This window comes from Coloeus monedula, assembly GCF_965178545.1.
Source record: "Coloeus monedula genome assembly, chromosome: 8".
Classification (NCBI taxonomy): Eukaryota; Metazoa; Chordata; class Aves; order Passeriformes; family Corvidae; genus Coloeus; species Coloeus monedula.
In genome coordinates this window covers 22,630,282-22,657,379 of record NC_138788.1, presented here as the reverse complement: position 1 = coordinate 22,657,379, position 27,098 = coordinate 22,630,282, and the positions used below count along the sequence as shown (strand labels likewise).

The window sequence follows — 27,098 nt, the reverse complement described above, 5'->3', positions numbered from 1 at the left end:
GGGGGAAAAAAAATCTGAATATTAATTTTTTGGTTTATACATATGAATCTCCAATGTCCAGACAGTGACCACAATATTATCCACATCAAAAGCCATGCAACTGAAATAAGCACATTTGATCTGTGTTTTTTCAGAAAATCCTAACTGAACAAATTGCATTAACTGCTATCAGGATGGGCAGAGACAGTGAGATACAAACACTGAGCTGAACTGGGAAACCTTATAAATGCCTTTGACATCTACGTGATGCTTGAATCTATTTAAATAAGCACGTCTGTCAGTTATCCTTCTTAGGAGTTTCCATGTATCACAAGGGCTCAGGAATGGTCTACTACTAAGAACTACTCCATAAATAGTTCAATTTCTGTAGGTACTATGAACGTCAAAGGCAAATGGCATCATATGTATTAAAATCACAAAGCACACATATTTCGGAGTGTCTCTGAAATTAAATTGAGTTTAAATACAAATATGAATTAGCTTTAATAAAGATAAAATGCTCAATACTGTGGATAAAAATGTGAGTAAAGGAGATAGAACAGAAAATAAATGTCATATTCCAGCAGAGAAACTTTAAAATTCATTACAACCTTTCAAAAAGAACTTCTATTTGTTCTGATACTTCTTTCCATGTCATTTCACACTTTACAGGGCAAGAGTGCAATTTTAAGAGTGACTCTAAATTAAGGAAAATACAATAAGAATTGCTTTATGATATAAGAGTGATTATGGGACAGCCCAGCTACATTTAAAATATTTTATTACAAAGAAAGTGTATCACCTTATAGTAGTACCTAATTAAAAAATTATCTTTGTTATCTCAAAGTACAAACAGTGTACTTTATCCTTTGTAAAAACAGGTGAGCATGAGGGGAATTTGGTGAAATTATGATAAGCATTTTAGGTGATCTTGCACATAGAAAAAATGATAATAAAATGATAGTAAATTTGTTAGTTTACAAATATAAAACCCCCCAACCTCCCTGCCCCCAAAGGAAATGGCATCACTTGGTCAGGTTGCCTGTATTCACTTATTCTCCCTCCAGGCAGTGACATGCCACTCTATTTCACTGAATTAATGTGATCACAATATAGAGAATTGATGTTTGTAAAACTGATTTCTCATGTGTGAAAAAAATGAATGTGTAAGTCTTACACAGAAGTTAATTTTATAGAATATTTTATCTGGGCATGAGACAAGTCCTCTATAGACCCCTTCTATTTCAAAGCAACTACACTGTGGAATGTTCCAAAGTCGGTAAAAAAATATGACTGAACACATAATGCAAAAAAATGTCATTATTCCTTCACACTATTTCATTGATGCTCTTCAAAATTCTCTTCTTTTAAAGCACAGCATGAAAAGTAATGAGCTAGAAATCAGGAAGATGACAAGAAATAATTTATTGACAATTACATACAAAACTCTTTTCAAGTCTACTGCTTTTATAGGTATTGATCAAATCATGAAGTTACTAAAAGACTAAGATATGTATGTGCCTTTCTTCTGCTGTTTTCTTGTAAACTGTGTGTGTGTACAATGGTGAGAGCACTCTGCTGTGCTGCCACAAGTTCCTTTCACTAGGTCACCTGTCAAGAAGATGCTGCAAACTCACACACCTACCAGGGAGGGGCCTGTCCCCCAGGCTGCTGGGGGCAGCAACCCCATCAGAGAAAAGGAACTAGGCCAAAATGTGTTTGTAATGTGTTTGCTGATTTTCATATGCCTTTTAAAATCTGTAAAGCATCTGCAGTCTGGCAAAAATTAGTGTTGTACACAGTGTCATATCGTGGTCAGAGGGAAAAGTAATGTTAGGTGTTATTGCACATCTATCAGTGACCTGTTCTTCGTGCTCGAGAGTATCTGTGTCAGTTGCCCATGTTGATCTGTTGCTAAAAACAAATGTTGACATACTGTGGCTTCTGGCAGACAGATGATGCTGTACTTTGGCAATTACTCTTCACAAATTAAGAATTGCCAAAGGGTATATGTTTTTTATTCTTACACCAAGGATCTCTCATTGCTTCTGATCTATGTGGATATCATAAACAGAAGTAAGGTTAATTGTATTGCAGTCCTCCTGCTGTGCTGGAATTCAGATCTGTTTCAATGAGCTCAGATCATTTATTGTCTTAGTTGGCACTTAAATTCAGCCTTCTCACTCATGTAGCCTTGGAATATTTACTCCTCAAATTAAACACATTTTCCATCATTCCTTTTCCATTCCTGTGTGTAACATTGAACTTCTAATGGTAGGAAACTTTAAACATGTATAACCATGTATAACCAGACTCAAGATTCCCTCTTTGCCTAATGTTTGTCAGTTATTATCCTTTTTGTGCTATTCAATAGAGCAGATATCTCCAACTTTTTCTGAAGGAAGTGTAGACCCTGACTGGATATTTATGCTTATAGAATAAAAATTTTACTTTTTCCTCAACTCAGTTCGAATTTAATCAGTTGTCTGATTTTATTCTTTCTTTTGTCTCTCTCTTTCTGAAGAAAAAAGAAAAAAGAGTAAGCCATATCTGGCTGTGCAATTCCATCTTCACCTAGGTAAATCACTTGAGCACTTGAGCAAGCTCAGACTTCTGTAAAGTCTTAAGGATTTCATCCATTTTATTTATGTATAGCTTCATGACTATTTACTTTCAGTAATCCAATTTCTATCATCACCTGACTATTTCAAGGAAAACTAAATTCTACCATTTAAAAGATTTCTCCATAACATTTGGTTTTCCTGCCCTTAAGTACCTCTCACAAATACACGTGTGTACATCTGTGCACGTGTATAGTGAGGGATAAGTATCTGGGTGGAATTCCTTATATGAAGTTCTAATAGGAAATTCTGTGTGCACAGCACAGTATATATACTGTGAATGAAGGAGATACGTACAGGTATACATATCTACACATCAGACAATTTTACAAGAATTAATTTGTTAGTTTAAAATGCTAAAATTATTCCCTGAGGATTTATGAGCTAAGAATGCTCAGGGGTTTAGTGTCCTGACATCTCTTTAATTAGCAGTCTCCAAGATCTCGCACTAAGAAGATGCTAAGCCAGTGCCTTCTGCCATATCTCAAGAGTATCAGAAGGCTTGGAAGCCACAGAGGAAGATGAATGTATTATGTCTGTGAGCTATACAATATGTATAAAGTACATTTTCCTTACTAGTAACAGGTTAGGACTTCTTGCTACCGTTCCTGCTTTGATGGTGATGCAGTTCTAGAAGAAATCCTAGGAAAAATCCAACAAAAATGGGTGAGGTAAATAAAGATGCTGTTGAAAAATACTTGGAGAACAATCCCCAATTTGCCAAGGAGTATTTCGACCGAAAAATGAGACCAGAAGTGCTGGGAAGTATCTTTAATGTGAAGCCTGGGGATGTGAAGGGAGACGTCAGCTTCAAAGACATGTCCCGTCTGGAGGAGTGTGACATCATTTTTGAGTTGGTAACAGAACTCCAGGATGAAGCATGTGTTATGGAAAAGATTGTGCACAAGTCCTTGCAGAGGCTGGCACAGCTGCTGGCAGCTGATCGGTGTAGTTTGTTCATTTGTCGTTCCCGAAATGGTATTCCAGAAGTAGCCTCCAGGATTCTTGATATCACTCCAACTTCCAGCTATGAGCAGAATTTGGTGAAACCAGAAAATGAGACTGTTTTTCCTCTGGACATCGGGATAGTGGGATGGGTGGCTCATACCAAGAAGTTTTTTAATATACCCGATGTGACAAAGGTAAGTGACTTCTCTTGGATGTCACTTCTCTTGGAATGGGGTTCTGTGCATTTGCTTACTTAGCTTCCTGCCCAGGGCTTGAGGTAAAAAGTCGTTCTTCAGAAAAATCTCAGAGACAGGACTCCAGCCATATAACATGAGGAAAGCATCAGTGGAGATGGCTTAAAATCCAATAGAACCACATCATATAGCCTAGTTAGGTGTTTTCAGTGGCCTTAAAGTAGTTGTAATGTCAATGACTATAATAAGGGAGGAGAATATTATAATAATAGAGACCATTAAATACCTGAGTTTCTGCTGAACAAGGCAGGCTTGTATTCTGTTTTCCAGTATGGGCTTGCAAGTGTTCTCTGTTATCATTCCATGCTGCCATGCATGCATCTCTGAATCATTTAATTTGCAGCTTTTGTAATGAAGATGTATCCTTATTAGTAAGTGAATAAGGACAGATGAAGATGATGTCAACATAAATGTCAGTGTTTGATTTAAAATGGGTTTGATTTTGAGTACATCTGGATCCAGGGCTTTTGTTCAGAACCATTTTCTGTAGAAGAGAATTAATGAGTCAGAGCTGTTCTGACATTATTGAAGTTCCTGTTGAATCTGCACTGAATCATCTTCTTTCTTTAAGGTGCTGATAAGAGTTTATTATATTATTTATTCACTTTATTTACATCTTTATTATTATTATTTATTATAAATGTGAATTAAATGATGAGTGACCTAACAAAAGTTAAACATGCATGTATGAGGTCTGCTTTAGAAACTGCTCTGGAATACATGGGGAAATGTAAATATGCTTTGAATGTGAAGATTACTTTAAAAATAACTAAACTTGAATCATCAAATGCTGGTATCTTAATTTCTTTTTAGTCCTATGTGGAAAATCTGAACATAATTGAATGGGGCTAAGAAAATTATCAAGATAATTGTCTGGATTCTCAGTATTTCCTATTCAGTCAATTTAAAATTCCAGAATATTTTAGAGATAGAAACCACCTCAGTGTCCTAAACTCCAAGTAAATAATGAAAATATTTATCCACTGCAATTATCAATGTTTTCCAGGAGGTAAACAAAAAATAATATATTTATCATGATAAAAGTTATAAAGGACTAGTTTTAAAGCTCAGAAACACATTAATATTTATATATATGAAAAGGACATTCCAATATATAGTAAACTGCCTCAGATGTAAGTAGAATCACAGGGGCAAACAGAAGACTGATTTGAGGAAATAAATCAGTTGGTTTTCAATTGACCACTAATATCCTTTCTTCAGTGGTTGCTGTTCTGACCAGAAGTGTCTGATTTACTGCCTCTTACCACCACGTGGGGAGATTGGAGGATAATCTGTCCAAGTTCATAAGACTGATTACATGAGAAAAGATCAGAAGGATCAAGGAAGATGTACCTCCTATCAGACACTGCACTGCTTCTTAGTATCGTTATAGAGAGAGGTGCCCAGAGCAGTACTAACCAAATATTTCTGTGTTTGCAATAGGATTTGTTCAAAATGTTGTGACAAATGTTATTTGAATATGCTTAAATAAGAGAACTTTTCTGTCCATCTGATCCTGCTAGGTGTTTTGTGCTCATAAATTAATTTATGTCAGCTGAGTATCTGTTATAATTCAGTCATTCCAAGGTAATCTTTATTTAGGCACCCATTTACTCTCTTAGGATTACTGAAGCCTACGCCATTAGGCACACATGTAAAAATGCAATTAAACTATGGTCCCATTAATCTAAATTTGGTAACTAAACATCATCAGAATAATGACATTTTATTAGTTAATTGCAAAACTCCCAGAGACTTCTCTGGGACTAAGGTTTGATATTTAAAAACAACCCTAAAGATCTCAAAAAATGTCAGCATTTTCATTCTATGTGTACAAAAAGGCAGTGTCCAAGTCCACACTCCTCACACAAGAAGAGCTCCCAATTACATCACCAGAATCTTTATTTCCATAGCTAACCCAGAACTTCAGCTTGAGTCAGTCACATTTAAGGAGCCTAATTAGTCCAAGGCAGCAGAAATATGCAGACACTGAAGTCTTTAACACATTTTAGAAAGGGTAATTATTTTTCAGTTCACTACATGTACACTTCAGTCAAACTAGATTGTCTGCTACCCAAATTTCGAACAAAAAATGACAAGCAGAATTAAGCCAGAGAAGAATTTTGCCCCTACTGCCTTGTCAGAATACAATATGCACAATGATTACTTCTAGTTGGCTATAGTACTTTTAAAATGTCATGTCTAGCCACTTTCTACTGTTGACACAGTCCGTATCCAAACAGCATAGTGTTTTTTAAGTCTTAAGTACATGACAACATTGACAAACCCATGGTGTGACATATTCATGCTTCAATCATCATCCCTTTATAACAAAAGTAAATGCAATATAAGATCACAACAGGAATAAATCATTGGGGAAAAAAAATTTACTCTACTTTTATTGCCTGGCAACCGGTTCTTTAGGGATTATCTCCTTCTTCATCCTGGAAAGGTACCAATAAACGTGAGGAAGCTCCTCATCCTGACTAATGCTCCAGAAAAGAAAAGCAGAGGAAAAGATACAGACCTTCAATAATTAACTTAGTAGTCAGAACAGTCTCCTCCCCACAAGATTATGGACCTGTTGACTGTGAGAGCTAATAGCATTTAATCCAGGATTTAAGAGCTGTGAGAAACAGGAGGCCAGGTAGGACCATTACCCTAATAATTTGTCTCACATTATTCACAGGATCTAGCAGAGTATGTGCCTCAAGTATTACAAAGTAAAATAATAGGCTGCAAAAAATTTGATATGTCCATTAGTAGTCTTTAAACAGTAATTGATAACACAGACAACATTATAAAGGAGAGTACAATTACCATACATTTTTCTCCAAGGCATTATTTCCAAATAAAACTAAGAACTAAAAAATAGCTCTACAAGGAGTATGTCTTTTTTGGGGAATCAAAATCTCACATTGTCAGCTTGTAAGAACCAATAATAAAGACTTTACATATTTGCTTTAATCCATAACCTATTTAAATTATTGAACTGTTCCTTTCAATTCAGAGGTATTTGAAGACAAGGATTTAATTAATAACTGGAAACTCAAGAAATAATATTCTTCATTTTAGTTGAGTTAAAAATTATAAAAATTGTGAAAAAATGCTTCAAAAGAAGTGAAGGCTTTTGGATTAGATCTATAAGGGGGCTGAAATGTTTTGGTGCTGAAATAACCAGCCCTCATTTTTAGAGATTCTGCACTGGAATTCATAACCCAAGTGAAGTGAAGAAACAAGAGACTGTGGGAGATTCCAACTCAGATTAAGCACCAGAAGAGTGATTGTTGTGGTACCTAATTTAACCACTGGAAACCTATGGTACAAATCAACTTAAACACATCTTCAAGTTGCAAGCATTTGTAAGCTGATCCAGCTTCAGAACAGCAGCTCTACTCTTTAACCCAAGCATGGGAGAGACTTTAATTCCAGGCCTGTCTAAACTGACAGGAGTTCTGGATTAATGTGGATGTTTTAAACCCCAGACTCTGGGCTGTCTGAGGTGGCGTTTTGCATGGCAAGAATACACACTGTAAATGTTGATGTCTGCTCCTCCATTTTATCTTACCTTGATAATAAACACCAGATTTTCAGAAACTCCTACTCAATAAATATTAACTGGAAAAATGGAAACATGTTCCAGTCTTCTATAATGGCAAAGATTTAGTCAATTCACCAGAAAATATTTTAACACCAGAACAAATTTCTATAAACTGTGCCTTCCAGAAGAAAACATCAACCAATTCTTTCCTCAATTTACTGTTCTAAGAGGAAAGCTCCCAAAACTGAAGAAAAAAATGTACATTTAAAATTAAAAGCTCCCTTTTATCTAATTTTCTTGGGTTTTGCAAAAAACCACTTAATATATTACAAATCCAATTTCAAGAAGTTGCAAAATAGTCACTAAATATGGCAAATAACAAGCAGGCTTTTCAGTGACATTACTGAAAAGTTAAATCCCCAAGTTCTATTAAATATATATTAATTTGTCCTTGATTCAGTTTCAGAATTCTAGTGATGTTGACAATAACAAAGTCAATTTGCTCTGTAATGCTAATAAGTTACATCCTAAAATGAGATTTACATCCCTGACCACACATAATTTTTGGAGTGTTGCCTAAGAAAGGACCAACTCATTTAGCCAATTTCGTTTCATTTTGAATCAGAGTGATGACATCTTTTAGATGATGGTAGGTGCTTTTTATTTTCTATTCATACTCAATTATATCATTATGAAAAAAAAACATTTGTGAGCTGAAATTAGGCTAAGTAGGAGTAAGAGATAAAGCATTATAGCACATCAATACCACCTATCAAGTGGTTCAAATTTTGAGAAATCTGAACCAATGCAAGACAATCAGTGGAAGAAAATATCAGGAAGAGAAGAAAACACTGTAGAGCTACCAGAAACAAAACCAGAAACATATGGAGATAATGCGAAGAAATATGTGCAGTCTGAGCTCATCTATCCAACACAGAACCTCCTGCCCAATATGAGTAAAATAGTCATAACTGCAAGGGGTCACAGTAACCCCTTCTTCCTCTGTGCTTTACAACGGGAAAGAGGTGGAGGAAAGCAGGAATCTGCTGTCTTGGCCCTATCACCTCACCTGGAGGATTAAGTCTTCTCTCTTGTTGTGTTGGGTCACTTCAACCACAGGCAGGGAGGAGCTGCTGGAAAGCTGCCTGGGAGAAAAGGACCTGGGGGTGCTGATCAGCTGCAGCTTAACATGAGCCAGCAGTGCCCAGATGGGCAAGAAGGCCAAGGGCATCCTGGCTTGGATCAGAAACAGTGTGGCCAGCAGGATCACAGGGCAGAGATTGTTGCCCTGTACCAAGCACTGGTGAGGCTACACCTTGAATCCTGTGTCCAGCTGTGGGCCCCTCACTACAAGAAACATATTGAGGTGCTGGCGCAACTCCAGAGCAGGGTGACAAAGCTGAAGAAGGATCTGGAACACAAGTCCTATGAGAAGTGGCTGAGGGAGCTGGGAATGTTTTGAGCCTGGAGAAAAGCAGGCTCAGAGAGGCCTTATCAGTGTCTACAAATCCCTGAAAGGTGGGGGTCAGCCTCTTCTCCCAACTAAGAAATAATAGGATAAAAGGAGGTGGCCTCAAGTTGTGCCAGGAGAGGTTTAGATTGGCTATTAGGAAACATTCCTCCATTGAGAGGGTTGTGCTAGCTGGTTGAGCTAGCCGGGTGCTGGTGCTGGCTTACTGCAAGTCCAGGATATGCTGCATCTCTTAAGGCCTATCTAAAGAACTGATCGTTGTACAGCAAATGCCTTGGTATCTCAGCTTTAAATGGAGCTAGTAGGAAATACCTGCACATGTACTACAGTTAGGGAGTTAGCAGCAGATTTCTTTTCTGTAATTTCTCTTTTAAAGCCTATTTTGTGATTTAACTGAGAGATGGAAGTCCAAAACATAGCTCTAAAAAATAGTTTGATTCATAAGATCAGGATCAAATAGACTAAGTGTCCACATTCACGAAGTCGTGGATGCACCAAGATGTTCTTCTGGCTGTGGTACTGCAGGCCACATTTCTTGCTTATTTGTCTATGAACATGATTACTTAGATATTGTGAAAAGTGGTTTTCTTCAGAAAAATGAAGGAGCTTATGTTCCCACGTGAAAATATTTTAAAAACTCTGTTGGAGATAAAGGCTTCAAAACTCCTAGCAATTATGTATAAAATAGTCAATAATGAAAAGCGTAATACTAAGCACAATTTTTTGCTTGTATATGCAAATCATGTAAATCAGGATTCTTTGTATGTACTGTGGGAATGCTGCCAATGCATTAAAAGGTACTTTTATCTTTCTACTTTGGACTATCTAGGCACAGGATGGCTTGTGGTTACTGAACTTTCTGTTTATTAATAGAGACTTGTATTAAATTTTTTCTATCCTCTACAAAAATTGCATGACCAAAGTGCTTCCTCTGAACACTTCTGATCACCACTGCTTGTACCTTTATTCTAGAGTTATTAAGCAAAGTAAGACACAGCAGCTGAATCCTGATGATTCAGCTCATTTGGTGTCACAGATTCCTTTTAAGTATTCAGAAATCCAGGAGTGTCTGAATTTTTTATTTATTCCTCCATAGCAGAATACAGTACCCTAAAACCAGGAACCTGGGCCTTGCCAGGAGGCTAGATGCTCTTAGTGACACAGAGGGACTACAAAACAATGTCAAGTTATCTGTCTGATTGACTGGATTTTCAATGGCTAAAACAGCCAGAAGCCCAAAAACTGGAGCTCAAAACCACCCCCGAGTCCAGAATGGTTGTGTCTGTAAATAATACATCCCACAGAAAACTGAATATTTCCATGTAATAACATTTGTTTAGCAGGCTGCAGGACAGTATTTGATTCTCACACAGAAGAGATGGATTGCCTGGCATTTTCTCTGGATATCTGTTAAATGAGATATTCCTATACCTTTCTCTGAGAAAAACAGAAAACAACTCAAGGAGTTTGTTGGAAGTAGAGAAAGCATCCCCTTCTTTCATGGACAATATATTCAAAAGTAGCTACACTTTCCAGGGATCCAAACACAGCCTGATACATTGAATGAAATTTATGGGGATGACACAGGCTGTCCTTAAGAGAATCAATTCTCTGTAAGAGAGTCCAGGTCATAAATACAATATTTAAGAGTTACTTCCAGACATTTAATTAGTTTCGCTGAAATGCAGCCCTAGAAGGAAATCTAAAATACAAACATAAAAGATGGACTGACTGTAGACTATGAAAAACAAGGAAAAAACCCAAACCCTATTATTTTGATGAAAAATAATTTTGATAATAAAATTCTGTCTTTCTTGTTAGAGTTTTATATGCTATAAATTCAATACATTCTAGAAACAATTGCTAGAGGGAAGAGGGGCAAAAGGAAATTAAGCGGAAAAATCTAAATAATAGGCAAACAATTCTAGTTCTGGCATTTCCAAGCATTGTCATGCTTGATCTTATAACCCAGAAAATGCTTATTTGTTTGGGGTTTTGTTTAAGTAGATTCATGTATAATCTATGAGAGCTGGAGTTCCATTATGTGGCATGCTGCAGCGTTCTCCAGCCTATCAGCAAGGAAGGCACCTCGGGACGCGCCCCACAGATCTCAGCTGCCTAAGCTAATGCAGTCATTAATAGCAGCAGTGTTTGCCAGCTCTGATGATAAACATGCAGTGTAAGTGGGTTCACAAATACTTGCTAATTGCAGGGGACTGGTAAGGTTTGGGAATCTTAGTTCTGGGTGAATGTCCTGAAAACAGGGCTCTATTGGCCTCATTTTGGCCAGCTGCTGCTCCTATCCATGATGTTAACATGTGGTCTGACTTTCCCTGGTTACCAGGCAACTTCCTGCCTCTTGACATCCTCATTCAGCACCAACTGCTCATCACCTTGAGAAATCAGAACCAGGCCTGCTAAAGGAAATTCAGGGAGACTCTGCCATTGACTGCATACCAGGACTTGAGTGCTCATCTCTATGAAGAAGCTTGAGTACTGTTAGCAGTAAAATCTGAGGGGATGAAAATGGCTCTGTGAAGACAGAGTCTAGCCATTTTAGCCTCTTAGTAGAACCAAGGCATTTCTCAGTACAAAAGGATCAACAAATTTCAAACCCCCAACTCATAACTCACCTCATTCAGATGTATTTTCTTAATAACATAACAAAATATAACAACCCTACACAAACAAATTTCCCTGAAAATGTTTAAATCCTTTTTTTAAAATTAAAGAGAACACTATGGCCTTTCAAGAAAACACCAAGAATTTCTTTGATATGAGGAAATAACACAGTTCTCCATGAAGCACGAACTAGCTTCCCAGCATTTTTTAAGGATGAAAATGTAAATGTGGAATAGTTAGCTGTGGCTCATTTGTTAGCCACATGGCCTTATTCCCACAGGATCACACACTCAACAAAAGCAGCTCTGGTTATATAGATACCTATACCTCTACCTATGTAGAGCTGGGAGCAACAGGGATGGGAGTGTGTCAGACAGGAAGGAATAAGAAACAGCTCAGCCAGATGAATACTTGCTGGGGATGCTTCACTGACGTAAGTATTTTTAGCCAGGACAGGTAGTACTTTTAAATATTGTGTGAGGGAAATGTATAATGAATTTTGTTTACAGAAATAATTAAATAATAATAAATATTAGCATAGCTATGAAGTAATTCTATAACACATAAGCCATATATGTTAGATTCACATATAGTCACTAGATCATATTATTATATCATTTAATCTGTATTTCCCATATTTTTAATTCCTCAGCATTATAATAAAGGCCTGCACAGAACTTGGTTTCAGAAGCTACCTTCATAATCTGTGCCTTGGTTAAGCTTGTACATATAACTCTGCAAGATTGAGTTAAATAATGATAGTGGGGGTTTTTCAAGTATAAACCTACTGCACTGTGAAACAGTGCTCACAGCATTGCAAACATCAGTTATCAAATGAAATGATCATTTGCTATTGACATGGTAAGCAACTGTTGCACATTTAACTTGTGTTTTTTTTCTCTTCTTTCAGAACAACCATTTTTCTGACTTCATGGACAAAAAAACTGGTTATAAAACAGTTAATATGTTGGCAACTGCAATTACACAGGGTAAAGAGGTGCTTGCTGTTGTGATGGCACTCAACAAATTAAATGCCCCTGAGTTCTCAAAAGAGGATGAAGAGGTAAAATGTCACACAATAATACAGCTTTTAGTTCAACAAGTAGTTTGAGTGACTCTATCTCTTAATTTAATACTTTTGTCTTATTTTTGATCTTTGTCATTTTTAGGTATTTAAAAAATACCTCAACTTTATATCTTTGAGCCTAAGAAATCATCATACGTCGTATCTCTACAATATTGAATCACGAAAAAGCCAGGTATAGAAGCATTTTTTAATGATAATACTTCATTTTTGTATGAAACAATTATCATTCCCAATATTTCATATTCTTGCAAGCTTATTGAAGTAAGGATACAATCTATTTATTATTTTATAAATTTGATAACAGTAATGCACCTTATCATTTCATTCTGGAATGCCTAGGATTCATATGTTTATGTTTTCTTACTGTTCTGAACATTATCCTCCTTCCTTTTTGTAAATAGATGCTTTTGTGGTCTGCCAACAAAGTATTTGAAGAGCTAACAGATATAGAACGACAGTTTCACAAAGCACTGTATACTATTCGAATGTATTTGAATTGTGAAAGGTACTCTATTGGTCTGCTGGACATGACTAAAGAGAAGGTAACAATTATTTTTCCTACTTGCTAGAAATGTACCACTCCTGACTTGAAGTCTCCAAGACACAAAGTTGCCATGCTTTCTAACTCTTTGGGATAATTGATATAAAATCTAACAATGTTACAAAGATTACATGCAAAATATAAGTGTGACAAAGGATACAACCACAATATCATAAAGGCCAATTCTAAAATAATTTTTCATATTCATAATTCCATGTGAGAAAGGGTAGATTATTGCTTTAGAAATATCTACCTGCTAAAAGAAAAATTAAGCTGTACAACTATCTAGAGAAAAGATTAGCCTGCAATTTACTGGCAAACATTTCTTGTCTGGAATATAATTACCCATGTTTTCTTAAAATTGTCTGAAATGTGACCATAGTAAATTATGTAGAAATAAAAATCAAATTGTAATCCACAGATCTGATGTTATCTATGAACACAGAACTGATTTGTTTTTTCCTTTTTCCCCTGTGTATGATTTTCTCAGGAGTTCTATGACGAGTGGCCAATCCGGCTGGGGGAGGCAGAGCCTTACAAAGGCCCCAAGACACCTGATGGACGAGTGAGGATATTAATTTTTCTTTTTATAAATCTTAAGTTTGACATTGAAGTTGTACAAGTCACCTAGATGCTTTTATATTTTTATATAGGAAATCAACTTTTATAAGATTATTGACTATCTTTTACATGGACAAGAAGAAATCAAAGTCATCCCGTGAGTAGTCATTGGCAGCTTGTGAATGTGTGGTAATTAGATATTGCTGGGATAGAATAGTATGTCTATATTGTAGAAATAAATTAATTTCATTGTCTCTCAAAAGGTCACCTCCAGCAGATCACTGGTGTCTTGTCAGTGGATTGCCAACATATGTTGCTGAAAATGGTCTTGTAAGTTCATAGCAAAACTAAAAACTAGAGTTTTAAATCCTGCAGTAGTTCTGATTGAACAAAAAAAACCTCCAAATCTCCCTATGACCAAAAACCTCCACAAAAATACCATGCTGCTTCCAGTGCCTTTGGTTCCCAGTGAAATCATTTAAATCACTGTCTTGGATGGAGACAAGGTCTTGGCACAAGTGATGAAAACAGCAGGATAATTTCCCTTGGACTGTGGTGATATCAGAGGAATAATGTCTGTGTCTGATGTCACTTTCCAGGTGTGCTAAATGTCACCAAAAAATGTCAAAGTAAGAAAATCATCACATACAAGGTTTTGAATTTTTCTTTATTTCCTACATCTTCTTGCGTAAACATATGTAATTCAAAGTCAGGATGTAAGACAGGTATGAGTAACCCTGTGGCATGTTTAATAGAGCCCTTAGTACTCAATTATTTTTTTCTAGAAATCTCCATGCCATTTTAGACTGGAAGTGATTTTCTTAATCATTACACTTTTGCACTGTGAGACACTGAGGGACTTTGCTACAAACATTCAGAAATTATGTCTGTTAGAATAACCACATCTAATTTAAGAGAAACAATTTTAGATTCTGTAGCTAGTTATGATGCTCACTACTGTTAGCTTATAAAATAAATATTCCTTTTCAAAATATTAGACCATATATAAAACTTTGATGCACATTATATTCCATTTTAAAAATGTCTCATTTTCTTTATGCTGCAGATTTGTAACATGATGGATGCACCATCGGATGAATACTTCACATTTCAGGTAAATCCAGTAATGTTAATAAGTATAAATATTGTAGAAAAATATTCTAGTGCTTGCCACTAATTGATTATCCAGTTGATTGTATAAATAATTTCTCATTCAATTGTGATGCACAAACAAAAGCTTCTTGTTACATTGCTTATATCCATAGCTGTATTATTACTTTCAAAGAAATACACATTTCCTGATTTTTTGCTTTGCTACAGAAAGGACCAGTGGATGAATCTGGATGGGTTGTCAAAAATGTCTTGTCATTGCCTATTGTCAACAAAAAGGAAGAAATTGTGGGAGTTGCTACATTTTACAATAGGAAAGATGGAAAACCTTTTGACGAGTATGATGAACAGATCACTGAAGTAAGCTTAATAGGATTAGAGGGTTTGAGGAGCTATGTGATGTTAATAAAAATATTGCAGTAAAAAGTCATTTTCATTTGTCAAAAATTTTTCAAATAGGCCACATCTAGACAAATGTCTATCTTCCTCACAATGTAGTTTCTTAAGAATCTGAGATTTTATCTCCCTTTATAATACTGAAAATTTATGAGTGATCAGTTACATTCCAGTAATGAAGAAAAATTGCTTATAATTTTACTTTGAATGCTTTGACTTTTTAATGATGGTCAGCATCTCCTAAGTAGCAGTGGGTAAGCAGGTATGGTGTGCTGCTTGCCAATGGATACCAAGCCTGTGATCATGGGAGCTCACAGAGCATTCATAATCACATGCACTCAGGCAAGATAAGATGCTACACAGTGTAGCAAAGTCCACCCACCTGACTTAAGCTTCATAAGCCTCAAAGTCCTGTATATAAAATGGGAATATTAATTACTTAATTACTAGGCTGAGCCAAATGTCATTAGAAGCTGTGAGTGCTAACAGAACTGGCTGAGGGAAGATAAAGGCCTCTAACTAGTAGAGTAGCACCTTGCTTTTCAAAGGGCACTGCCAGAAATGGGACTTTAAGAAAACTAAGTCAAATGGTCAGGTTCATTCTGTTGGCAAGGCATCATCTCTGCTTTACTTGACTTTGTTGCAGACTCTCACACAGTTCCTGGGGTGGTCTGTTTTAAATACTGACACTTATGACAAAATGAACAAACTTGAAAACAGGAAAGACATTGCTCAGGAAATGCTTATGTACCAGACAAAGGCCACTCCTGCTGAAGTTGAATCTATCCTGGTGAGTTTCTGTCCACAGCCACAAAATTAAAATGGAGAATTTACTACCCAAAACCTCAATTTTCTTACTCTTTTTCATTTTTAGAAATACAAGGAGAAATTAAATGCAAAAAGTTTAGATGAATGTGATCAAAAGGATCTCATCAGGATTTTGGTAAGTCATTAAACTGAAAATTCTGGTGCTGTATTTATACCAGATAGTAATGTGTACTCATCATAGAAAAAGTTGTGTACAGTGAAATCCTCATTAATACAATCAATGTTAGCTATCAGTTCCACAGGCTAGATGGAGCTGATTTAGTAACACATCCTCAACCTTTTCTGTCCTTCTATGTGCATATCCCACTGTTACCTATGGGGAAACGTTCTGTCCCAAATGTACATCAACAGACTTGGACAGTCAGAGTTATATAGACATTTTTATATTTACATTTAAAGTGTTAAATTTCTTAAAATATCCATAGGCACAATGCTGTATCTATAATTGAATTTAATTTATTTAATTCTGAAAATAAAAGAAGGGATATTGTTGTGAGGCCACCTTCATTCTCAGTAAGAGAACATAAGTAGGAGTGTCCAGCAGAAAAAACTTACTTTCAGATTATTTTTCCTGCATTTCCTTAGGCAGAGAAGTCTAAAGACAGTGATCCATGACTCCACAGTGACAAAACAGATTTGACCTAGAGTTCTTTGCTCTACTGCTTGGCTACTATAAAACAAAAATTAGTCACTTTCTTTTCCAGACTGGGCAGTCTTCTGTCTGCCTTACTGTTTCAATCTAGAAAGGCAGTGTCTTTTTGGAAGAACGCTCCTATTTTTGCCCATTTAGTGCACTTCAGGAGTCCTGGAGCACAGGAACTGGCCTACTTTATCTGAAAAAACCTCAAAGACGTGCTCTGAATGAAAACACTGAATGAACTTCCACTATTAATGGATCAAAACAGAGCTAGGTTGAAGAAAAAAGGTCAAAATATACACAAATCTGTTGACTTCCAGTACCAAGAACTTCACATTTTTCCTCCTATTACACCACGTTTGCTAATGTACACACAGCCATAGGGAAAAGACCTCATGAAACTCTTTTTAGTTGTGTGTGTGTGCATGCTGGAATGCACTGGTGTTAATGTTTTACTGGCTTCCACACAACAGATGCTCACACAGCTTGCAAGTGGTGAAATAAAAAAACATCAACAGACAGTGTGTAGCTTCACATACCATTTGAAGGAAACTTAATTTAGCTGCATGAAAAGCTTAAAAAAATAATAGACTCTAAAATTTCTCTATGGGTAGAGCAAAATCTGATTATTTTGGTACAGGCTCCAAATTTAAAAACATAATACTTGTATGAATTTTTAAATCTAAAAAAAGCAATTTGTTCTTTCAACATCGTGGAGTCACAAATTCAAAGGTCTAATGTCTTCTGCACTGCCAAGGCTACATGCAAGTGCTTTATCCTATTAAAAGACCTGGAATCCCAGATAGCTAATAGGATAAAGCAGGTGTTTCTAGATCTGATGATTCACAAAGTAATAGGTCTTAAAACACCACTAGTCTAGGTTTCTTTGTCCTTGATCTCAGATCTGCATAGATACAAAGGAAAAACCCCGGGAAAAGGAAATGGATGATCAGCCTTATTGGTTGAAATATATGCATACATTCATTTGTCTTTTTTCTTTCTCCATAAAGTGAAGACTGTTAATAGACTACTATGGAGGAAGGGAGTCATTGTGATAATATAAGCTATTTTTTGTGTTGCATCAGACTTCCTTGAGTTAATTCTTGTTTGGATTGGAGCACATCCTTTAAAATATAATACTGCTCTCCTTAGGCTTTGAGAGAGATGAAGAGTGTTATAGAACAGTTCACAAATAGCACTATTACCAGTTAGGCTATTCAATGTGAATCTGTATCACAAATACAAAATAGGAAATTGAATCTGGTTGTGAAAAGGTTAATGTAGCCTTGAGATCAGGCTAAAAGCAGGAGAATCGCAGGATTTTATACCAGGAAGGAGAATTTCCAAGGCCCAAGATTTCTAAACTAAGGAAATGTTGAGATGGTCACAACATATTGTGTTGGAATTCAGACTAGGAATTGCCCAAGGCTTTTATGTATTCACTTTGAGAAGAAAGCCAGCAGTATCATGATTGTATTTCATAACTTAATACACGTTAGTGTGTACTGACATCTGAGTCCTTTGAAGACATAGTAAGCATACTGTCCTTGAGCAATATTTCTACTGAAAAGATTAAAAAAGCTTTTCCAACTTTGTTCTTGCCAGAAAAACCCTTGGTTTTGATTTTTCCTAACAGAAAGAAGAATTACCTGATCCGAAAGATTTAGAACTGTATGAATTCCGCTTCAGTGACTTCCCTGTTACAGAGCATGGCCTGATAACTTGTGGAATACGACTGTTCTTTGAGATAAATGTTGTTGAAAAGTTCAAAGTCCCAGCTGAGGTCTGGTTTACTTTTTCTTGTTTATATTTATTTTTAAGAGAAAGAAATATAGCTGGTTTTACATACTTTAATCTTGAAATAGGCAATATTAAAGTAATAGTGGTATGGTTAACAATCTTCCATTCTCAATGAAACATTTACATATTTGTCACAAAACCATAAAACTAATCCTGAATTGTGTGAGCTAGGTAAGGAATTAAATCCACATGCATTTATGTAAGAAAAATTTGCTGTTCCCATGTTTAATTCAATGAAAAACATTTGTTTTCAAAGAACTTGCACAATTAAATAATTTCATAGTATACTCTAGTGATATAATGGAAATTCTTTTGTTTTGTTTCAATTAAGAGCTGTTTTACTTTTGTTCCCAATAGGTCCTTACACGATGGATGTACACAGTCAGGAAGGGTTATCGGGATATCACTTACCATAACTGGAGACATGGATTCAATGTGGGACAAACAATGTTTACTCTACTGATGGTAATGTTGCTAATATTAACTTCACATTCATTATTTAGTTTTCTTTCAGCTCCAGATGGAAAATTCAGGAAGACACACACTCAGAGATACCTGTTTCTTTTACAGACAGGCAAAATAAAGAAATACTATACTGATCTAGAAGCCTTTGCCATGGTTGCTGCTGCTTTCTGCCATGACATTGATCACAGAGGGACCAATAACTTATACCAAATGAAGTAAGTATAAGTGATCAAATACATGGAAATGTACTATTTTTAGTGGGAAACAAACAAAAAAAATTTAAAACTTGCAAAAATATAAGGTATACATTCCACACTCATCTGGCATGAATAAGTAATTATGCTACAGAAGATTTCTGCCCCAGAGCACTTGAGGCAGCTGAAACACAAAGACAAGATGCAAAGGCAGAATCTTAGAAGGATCCCCTGAAGCTGCAATCCATTTTTAAGACTCTAGCTTTTTAAAATTCTAGCAATGCTTTGATTGTAGCAGACAGAGCCTCATGAACATGAGGACACAAAGAAATTAGTAAAGTAAATTAAAATCCCTAACTGGATTACTTTTTCAAGACAGGGCATAAGCACTTTTCTGGAGAGGGATTCAAGATGTAACATAGACAAGTCTCTGTTTAGAGGGAATCAGATTTTTTTCCTCTATTTTCCACTGTATAATTTGACTAGTTCAGTTGTTCCTCCCCACACTCAGTTTCCTGATATAAATCCTTTCCTGAGGTGTAATCTCCTCATGTTGTACAAAAGTCTGAGTTAACATGCTTGAGTTCTACCACTGGGTCCACATGCCCAGAAGTTACACATCATGAGGTTCAAGCTTTGCAATTCATGCTCTAATATGTTCTGAGAAAATATTCTCAAATATTTCTTTGTGATTTTTACCTTGTTTGTTATGAAACAATATTAATTCATTCAAATTTTACTTTGTATTACAACATAACCTACCATGGTGAGACCCACTCTTCCCCTGAAGAGTGAACAACCTACCATTTGGTCTTCAATGTGATCTGTGAGGGCTTGTTTCCATGTGCTAGCCAGAGAATACATGTTTCTCAGAATGTCATGTGTACCAGAAGATTATAATTTTCTGACTAGTTTCCACCAGCTGTATCTCCAGAGTGATTGATCCTACCCCTCTGACCCTGAATACACTCCTCACATTTCAGCCTTTTCAGCCTGCGTGCTAGAGCAGTGACGCAAAGGGATTTTCTGATTATTCCCAGGGATTCTCCAGGTGACGTAGGAAAGAGAATGACAGATGCTGATTCTTATTCAATGGACTGTCTCTCATCCAAACAAGTTTAAGGGAGGTTTAAATCTTCCCACTGTGGTCTTCCCTAGCTGAAAGCCCTCTACATGAGGTCATACGCAGTAAAGCGATTTATAAAACTTATCAGGCTTTACCATGACAGTCCTAATCACATCAGAAAATACAGGTACCATGTAGCAATCCACCTTGGGTTATCTGGGAAACAGAGCGATAAGCCAAGGGAAAGAAGAGGGAAATACTCTTCCAAACATGCAGAACTACCTGGAGCCCATGTAGGTGGGACACTTCTCCCTTCATCCCACAACCATAATCCAATGCAGAATTTCCTCTGCTTGACGCTTAGTCCAGTGTCAGGGTAATGCTTTAAGAGCAGGTAAAACTGAGCAAACTTGAGCTATCAGGACTTGTCCTGTCCATAAAATGGCAGCTTTGGGGGAGTAAAGTAGCACGAGGGCGTTAGAGGAATTAAACTCTAAAATAGTTACTTTAGATTTAACTTACAGTTAACTAGAATCCCAGGGCACATGGCCCAGTCATTACAGACATACAAGAGTTCAAAAGCCATGCCACAGAATAAAAACAAAAAGATGGATAAAGGCTACTTTTAAGCTACGCAGAAGGGTTATAGATTAAAAAACCAGCAAAACTGAACACTCAAGACAAAATGAAGGCATATTTTAAATACCACAGTTTTTGAGTCTTTAGGCATCTAGCAATGACTTCGACTTTAGTGGGCACTGAACACCCAATGCTCTCCAAGTTCCATCATTCTTCAGTCACAAAAATGAAGGGAAGTAAGTTGTGTTTTTTTCTCTGCATCATACTAATAGCTAATGCATACAGATTACACTATCATATCAATGGTTAATGTATATTAATTTTTGAATTATCTACATGTTATCTATCATCTATCTACATGTAATTATCATCAAATTATTGAACATGTAGATCAGAAGCATTTTAATCCTAAAAATATGAAACCTGAATAAAAACTATTGCCTTCAAAATTATATATACATATTATATTGTAAAGAATTGCTTATTTTTCAACAGGTCAGCAGCTCCCCTGGCAAAACTTCATGGCTCTTCCATTTTAGAAAGGCATCACCTAGAGTACAGTAAAACCCTGCTGCAAGATGAGGTACGTCACGGACCTTCTGCTCACACCAATCAACACTAAAGATCCAATTAAGTTACAATGTTCCAAATTTCACTGGGTCTCATGCACTCCTCTAGGTTCACATTAAGAAATGCTAAAATTCAGAAGTTTAAGACAAATTCTTATGCACTTTCCACTTTTAGAGAAACATCAGTGATTCTGCCTGGAACAGATTCACCTCAGATAGGAAAGCTTCTCCTCTGAGCCTTGCTCACATTCCTCAGGTTTTTTCTGTTTGCACAAAACAGCTGATGCTGAAACCAAAGAAGAAAATACAATATATACATACAAAATCTTGTCATTAAACTACTGTGCCTGGCTTATGAGGTCTGGATTCAGCTGCAGGCTCTGGCTGCTGAGGAACAAAGGGATGCGGCCGTTCATGGAGGGCCCCTTGCCCTCAGGCCAGACCGACCCCACACCATACCTTGCTAAAGAGGGCCGGGGTCTGGCAGGCTCTGCTGCAGCTCCATTACCAATGTTCCTGCATTAGGCAGCCGCCCCCAGCTGCCCTTCCCAGCAGCCGGGGGTGATGCTCCCGCCGCATCCCCGGGCTCAGCTGCCCCTCAGGGCCCTGCTCCTCCGCTGGGCACTGGCCACCCTGCCCTCAGCAGCGCCAGGCCTGGCTACAGCAAAGGACACTATTTACACTCTTTACTACGTATTTTGTAGGGTGATTGAACAGCAAGACATGCACATATGTACCCCTTCCATCCCTTGCTTGCAGCAGCAGGGCAGGCACCCACATCACCCTCATTTTCCACTCCTAATCCCTGTGGTGATGCTATTGCCTGACCTCATGAGGCCAAGGAATAAATCCTTACACTAAGCAGCAGCACTATGTTAATAAAAACCCCAGAATGTTTATGATATGAAAATAAACAAACACCTTTTTCTTTATTGGTGGTGATGCACTTTTTCAAATGTGAGATGCCAGGGACTGACTCCTGCTCTTGGGCAGAGCAGTTGGCAGGACCTCTGGAGGCTCTCACCAGCGGCAAAGCTGTGCCCTGGCTCACGCAGGCCTTGTATCTCTGTTAAAGAAATAAAACCAAGACACTTAGAAAAATGCTGTGTGATGGTCTCATTCTCTTTGCTTGAGGAAAAGGACATTGCACTTACCATGGTAGGTCCCATACACTGCTGCAGGCAATTGTGCCAATCCAGTGTAACATGAAAAAAAAGGGGAACTGGGATGCTTTAAAAATTCAGGAAAATTAGGTTTATGGAATATGAATTTTTAATTTTTATCATTATTTTAATTTAAGGACTGTAGTTGGACAATTTTGTTACCCTGTTCTATATAGTACAAACCAAAAACAGTGTTATGAAAGGAATTGAAATCATAAACTTTCCACCTTGCAGAGTTTAAACATCTTCCAGAACCTAAATAAGCGCCAGTATGAAACTGTTCTACACTTATTTGAAGTTGCAATAATAGCAACTGACTTGGCTTTGTATTTCAAGTAAGTATTAAATTCTGTATAACTTCCTACTGAAAAAAATTGATGCTATAGATTGTATAACTGTAGTTTTCAGTCGTTTATATGCAGCATACAAAGATGTTTATATGCAGAGAACAGAGCTCTATTTAACATGTTGAGTCTAATTCTTGCAAAAACCAAGACATTATTTATTTGATTATAAGCTTTCAAATTAGAGAATGCATGAATGTATATAATACTTAGTATACATTTAGTAGGTCGTTTCAATATACTTTTAGTTACAGCAAGTACTATATTCCAGAAGTGTGCATTCAGTAGCCTAATCATGACGTTTTGTGCCATGCTGAAAACTAAAAAAACCCAGCAGACATCCACTGATCCCAGTGCTAAATACACCAAAGACTCCAAATATCAATTCTGTTCCTAAGTTAGTGAATTAATATGCTTTAATAATGGGTATCTTCCTTAAAGATACGTGGAGACTTTTGTTTTATGACTGGGACAACTTAAAGTCAGAAGACAGGTAAAAATTCAGGAAGTTGTTCAACAGCAGTTATTAAGATTTAGAGAACAGTAATCTCATTATTTCATTAATTCTGAGCACAAACTAGAAGATTTATGAAACAACAGTAAGACATGCTTATATTTCTGAAATTTCTTTTCAGTCAGGTCTTAGTAATTCTTAGGATTTCTGATGGGAGGGAGTAGCAGAGCATTTATTAGTATTTGCTTCACTTTTCCCAATTCAGTATGTTACAGGAAGTAACAAACACGTAATGCTAAAATATAAGAATGCCACCCCAAAGAGTTTAATCTGAAGGTGTAGGAAATAGGTTATTTCTTTGTGAGGAACTCTGACATATTACTTCACATGTCAATGGTATAGAGCAAAAGCTAAATGTCTAGATTACCTGAAAAGTTTGCATTCAACTGCAGGTAAGTGTTACTTTGATACCACTGTGACTAGGATGGTTCGTGGGAAAAGCACAAATATCATAAACATGGTTTTTGGAAATCACATTCAGTAATATATGCTTTATTGGCTTGTTTTAACAGGAAAAGAACTATGTTTCAAAAGATTGTGGATGCAATTGAAAAAATGGAAACAGAAGAGCAAGCAATTAAGTATATATCTATTGACCCAACGAAAAAAGAAGTCATCATGTAAGTGGCTAATATTTTACTCTCTATTCAATCAATTATCAAGGACTAGATTTTAAATTAATTTGGGCATCCAAACATGCAAATTTGGACAAAGTGTTACTGTCCAATGACGAGCATAACGATAATTTTAATTTAGAAATGGATGCCTACAATCTTCTTAACGTGCAAAATGTTAATCCGTTTGGCATCATAGGTATTTAAATTCCTTAAAATCTAGACCTTTTATTTTTTTATAATCATCCTAGCACAGGATAGTTAGGGTTGGAAGATCCTCTGGAGATCATCCTGTCCAACCCCTCTCCCAAGGCAGGGTGACCCAGAGCAAGTTACACAGGAACTGGTCCAGGTGGTATTTAAATGTCTCCAGAGACCTCACAACATCCCTGGGTAGCCTATTCCAGCGCTCTGCTACCCTCAACGGATGTTTGTTCTTCGTCATGTTGAGGTCGAACTTCTTGTGGTTTAGTTTATTGTCATTGCTCCTCACCCTGTTGTTGGGCACCACTGAAAAGAGTCTGGTACCATCCTCTTGACCCCTGAAACTATACTCCTGTTTTGGTTTTTGTTTTCAAAGGGCTATGATGATGACTGGATGTGACCTGTCTGCAATAACCAAGCCCTGGGAAGTGCAGAGTAAGGTAGGTACTTTTGATACAGACAATACTGCATTTACTCTCTGTTTTACTGTCCATTTGGTGCATGACCAATTAAAAAAAAAAAATTAACTTAGTAACACTTGATACATGTTTAAGTACCTGTTACTTCCAAAAAAAACCCTCTACCTTTCTGTCACTTTGAGTGTAGGTGGTCCATGATGTCTCGACCACTCTACAGTTGTCAACCCTTCTCTACTTGTCCTTCCACTAAAACTGGCACTGCTAGTTCTGGCAGCTGTTCTAGCTACCTTTAAATATCACTCAGTTCTTTGCTAGACAACTCTTGCTACTATTTTTAAGGCACAGATTTAACAACAGTATGGTTTGAATTGTGTCTGTTCTGTAGATCTTGATGCCACTGCAAAGTAGCTTAAACACATTCTGTAATACAGTGTGGTACATAAGTACTTCAAGTACTCCAGAATGTATTGACCATCCTGCTGAAACTCATCACTTAGCCTTACAGGAATATGTTTTAACACAGCATAACCAAGATACAACTGCAAATACTTGTTTTTCCAAGTTATACACATTACAGGTATTACAAGATTGTTATGTTGCTAATATTGCCTTGTTCCTGTTGGCAATAATCTGTTATTTACTCAGCATGCATCAAAATATTGTTAGTGATAATTTACTAGGAAAAGCCTTAAGTACAGCAGACAGTGTCTGTAGGTTTTTTCACGTTTTTTGGAAAGCCTTGTTTAATTTATTTAAATTTACTACTTTCTGCTGACAATTCCACTGAATTATGCCTATTCAGGTTGCCCTCATGGTTGCAAATGAATTCTGGGAGCAAGGTGACCTAGAACGAACTGTGCTACAGCAACAACCTATTGTAAGTACCAAATAATGTAACAGTGTTAAGCAATATTAACTGTTATTAAAACATTGAATAAATAATGAACCATGACACTTATGAGATCACTATACCAAAAAGCATGATATCTACATGTTCTAAATCACTGCTCTTCTGTTCTAGCCTATGATGGACAGAAACAAAGGAGATGAACTACCTAAGCTCCAAGTTGGTTTCATAGATTTTGTGTGCACATTCGTGTACAAGGTAAGATTAACTGGTTTTGTTTTCCTGCTCCAGCAGTTCTGATGGCACAATTAATGATAAGATATTGCAGTAAAAAATTCTAGACAGCTGCAGTACTCATGGTCTTGGGATGAACAACTATCACAACCACCATAATTTTTCAGTATTTTGTTACATCAAAGAATTGTTCCCATAGAGCAAGTTCAAGAGATGTGAAGCAGATTCATAGAAGAGGAAGATCCCAGTTAAACTTCAGGTTGCTGAGGTTTTGTTATTGCCTTGAAAGACTGAGTTACAGAGTCCAGTTTGATTGTTCCCAGTCCCACTTAATATAAGCAAGCAACATGGATGGTTAGAGAAAGCAGTTAATAGCACAGCAAAGGGAATAGGAAATATGTAGTATTTGGGGCATGTAGATATGCTGCTTCTTCTGTAAGGCACTGACATGTCAACATTCTTAATCCCTGTCTAGTTTTTATATTATCCAAAAATGTCAGGCAAAAATGTGACACGATTCTTTAACATCTTCAGAAATATCCTCATCTGCTTGGAATATATTACAGGATAACTGACTTTTTAATTGTATCCTGATACTGATAATCATATGATAAAATATCATGTATTATAGTTGTATTATATGAGTCAGGCTATCATATGTAGGATTAGGGAAGATATTAAAATGTGCAGCATATAATTCCAGTATTTTCCTAACAGACTATGTGCACAATAGGGCATTATTATCCCAACATGGTATTTCCAACAATATGCCTTGGAATTAGATGCAATAGAAAAATAAAATGTTTTCTCAGCAGTATTTCCACAATTTCAGACTTAACAATTCATCAGTGCTTACAAATTTCTAATTTACTAATTTCAATTGCTTGTACAGGAATTCTCGAGGTTTCACAAGGAAATTACACCTATGTTTGATGGTCTTCAAAACAACAGGGTTGAATGGAAAACACGAGCTGATGAATACGAAGAGAAGATGAAAGCTATTGAGGAACAAAAGAAAAAGGAAGAAGAAGCAGCTGCCCAAAAAGGTTAAGTAACTTCTTAAGTTTTCATTTACATATATGTTTAAGGCAGTCAACATATTCTCTCTCTCTCTCAAATTCACACATGCAGTGCACTTGTGCAATATTAAGCTTTATAAGAATGGTATGCAAGTTCTTAATTAGCCAAATAAGCTTTATCTTTACTTGGAAAAGGAGTAAACTTCAAAGATGACACAAATCCAGTACAGTAACCTCATTTTCTGAACTGCAGAATTATATAAAATATGACCACCACAAAAGTGAAGGGAATGTAACATTTCTTCTCTGTAAAGAATAAAAATTGAATGTAATTAAACACTTGCTTATCTGAAATACAAGAGATGTATCAAAATTCTGTGTGGCATCAGTCCCAAATGTATTCAGGTGCTTTGTTTTCAGCTGAAAATGAAAAGCATAAGAGAACAGAGAGTATGCATTCAGAATATAAAA

The 27,098-nt window shown here is 36.5% G+C and overlaps 1 protein-coding gene across 1 annotated transcript; it reads left to right on the top strand.

The window, feature by feature from the left end:
* Positions 1-3,262: 3,262 nt before the first annotated feature.
* PDE6C (phosphodiesterase 6C) lies at positions 3,263-26,659 on the top strand (the record flags this gene model as incomplete). Its single annotated transcript, XM_082285825.1, has 21 exons — positions 3,263-3,742; positions 12,347-12,499; positions 12,606-12,695; positions 12,925-13,065; positions 13,555-13,629; positions 13,718-13,782; positions 13,889-13,955; positions 14,692-14,739; positions 14,946-15,095; positions 15,778-15,921; positions 16,006-16,074; positions 18,233-18,379; positions 18,754-18,861; positions 18,967-19,076; positions 21,196-21,283; positions 22,667-22,767; positions 23,803-23,910; positions 24,485-24,548; positions 25,330-25,404; positions 25,549-25,632; positions 26,501-26,659. 21 exons carry the CDS (start codon positions 3,263-3,265, stop codon positions 26,657-26,659), a joined length of 2,526 nt encoding a protein of 841 aa, XP_082141951.1.
* Between the last annotated feature and the right edge of the window lie 439 nt (positions 26,660-27,098).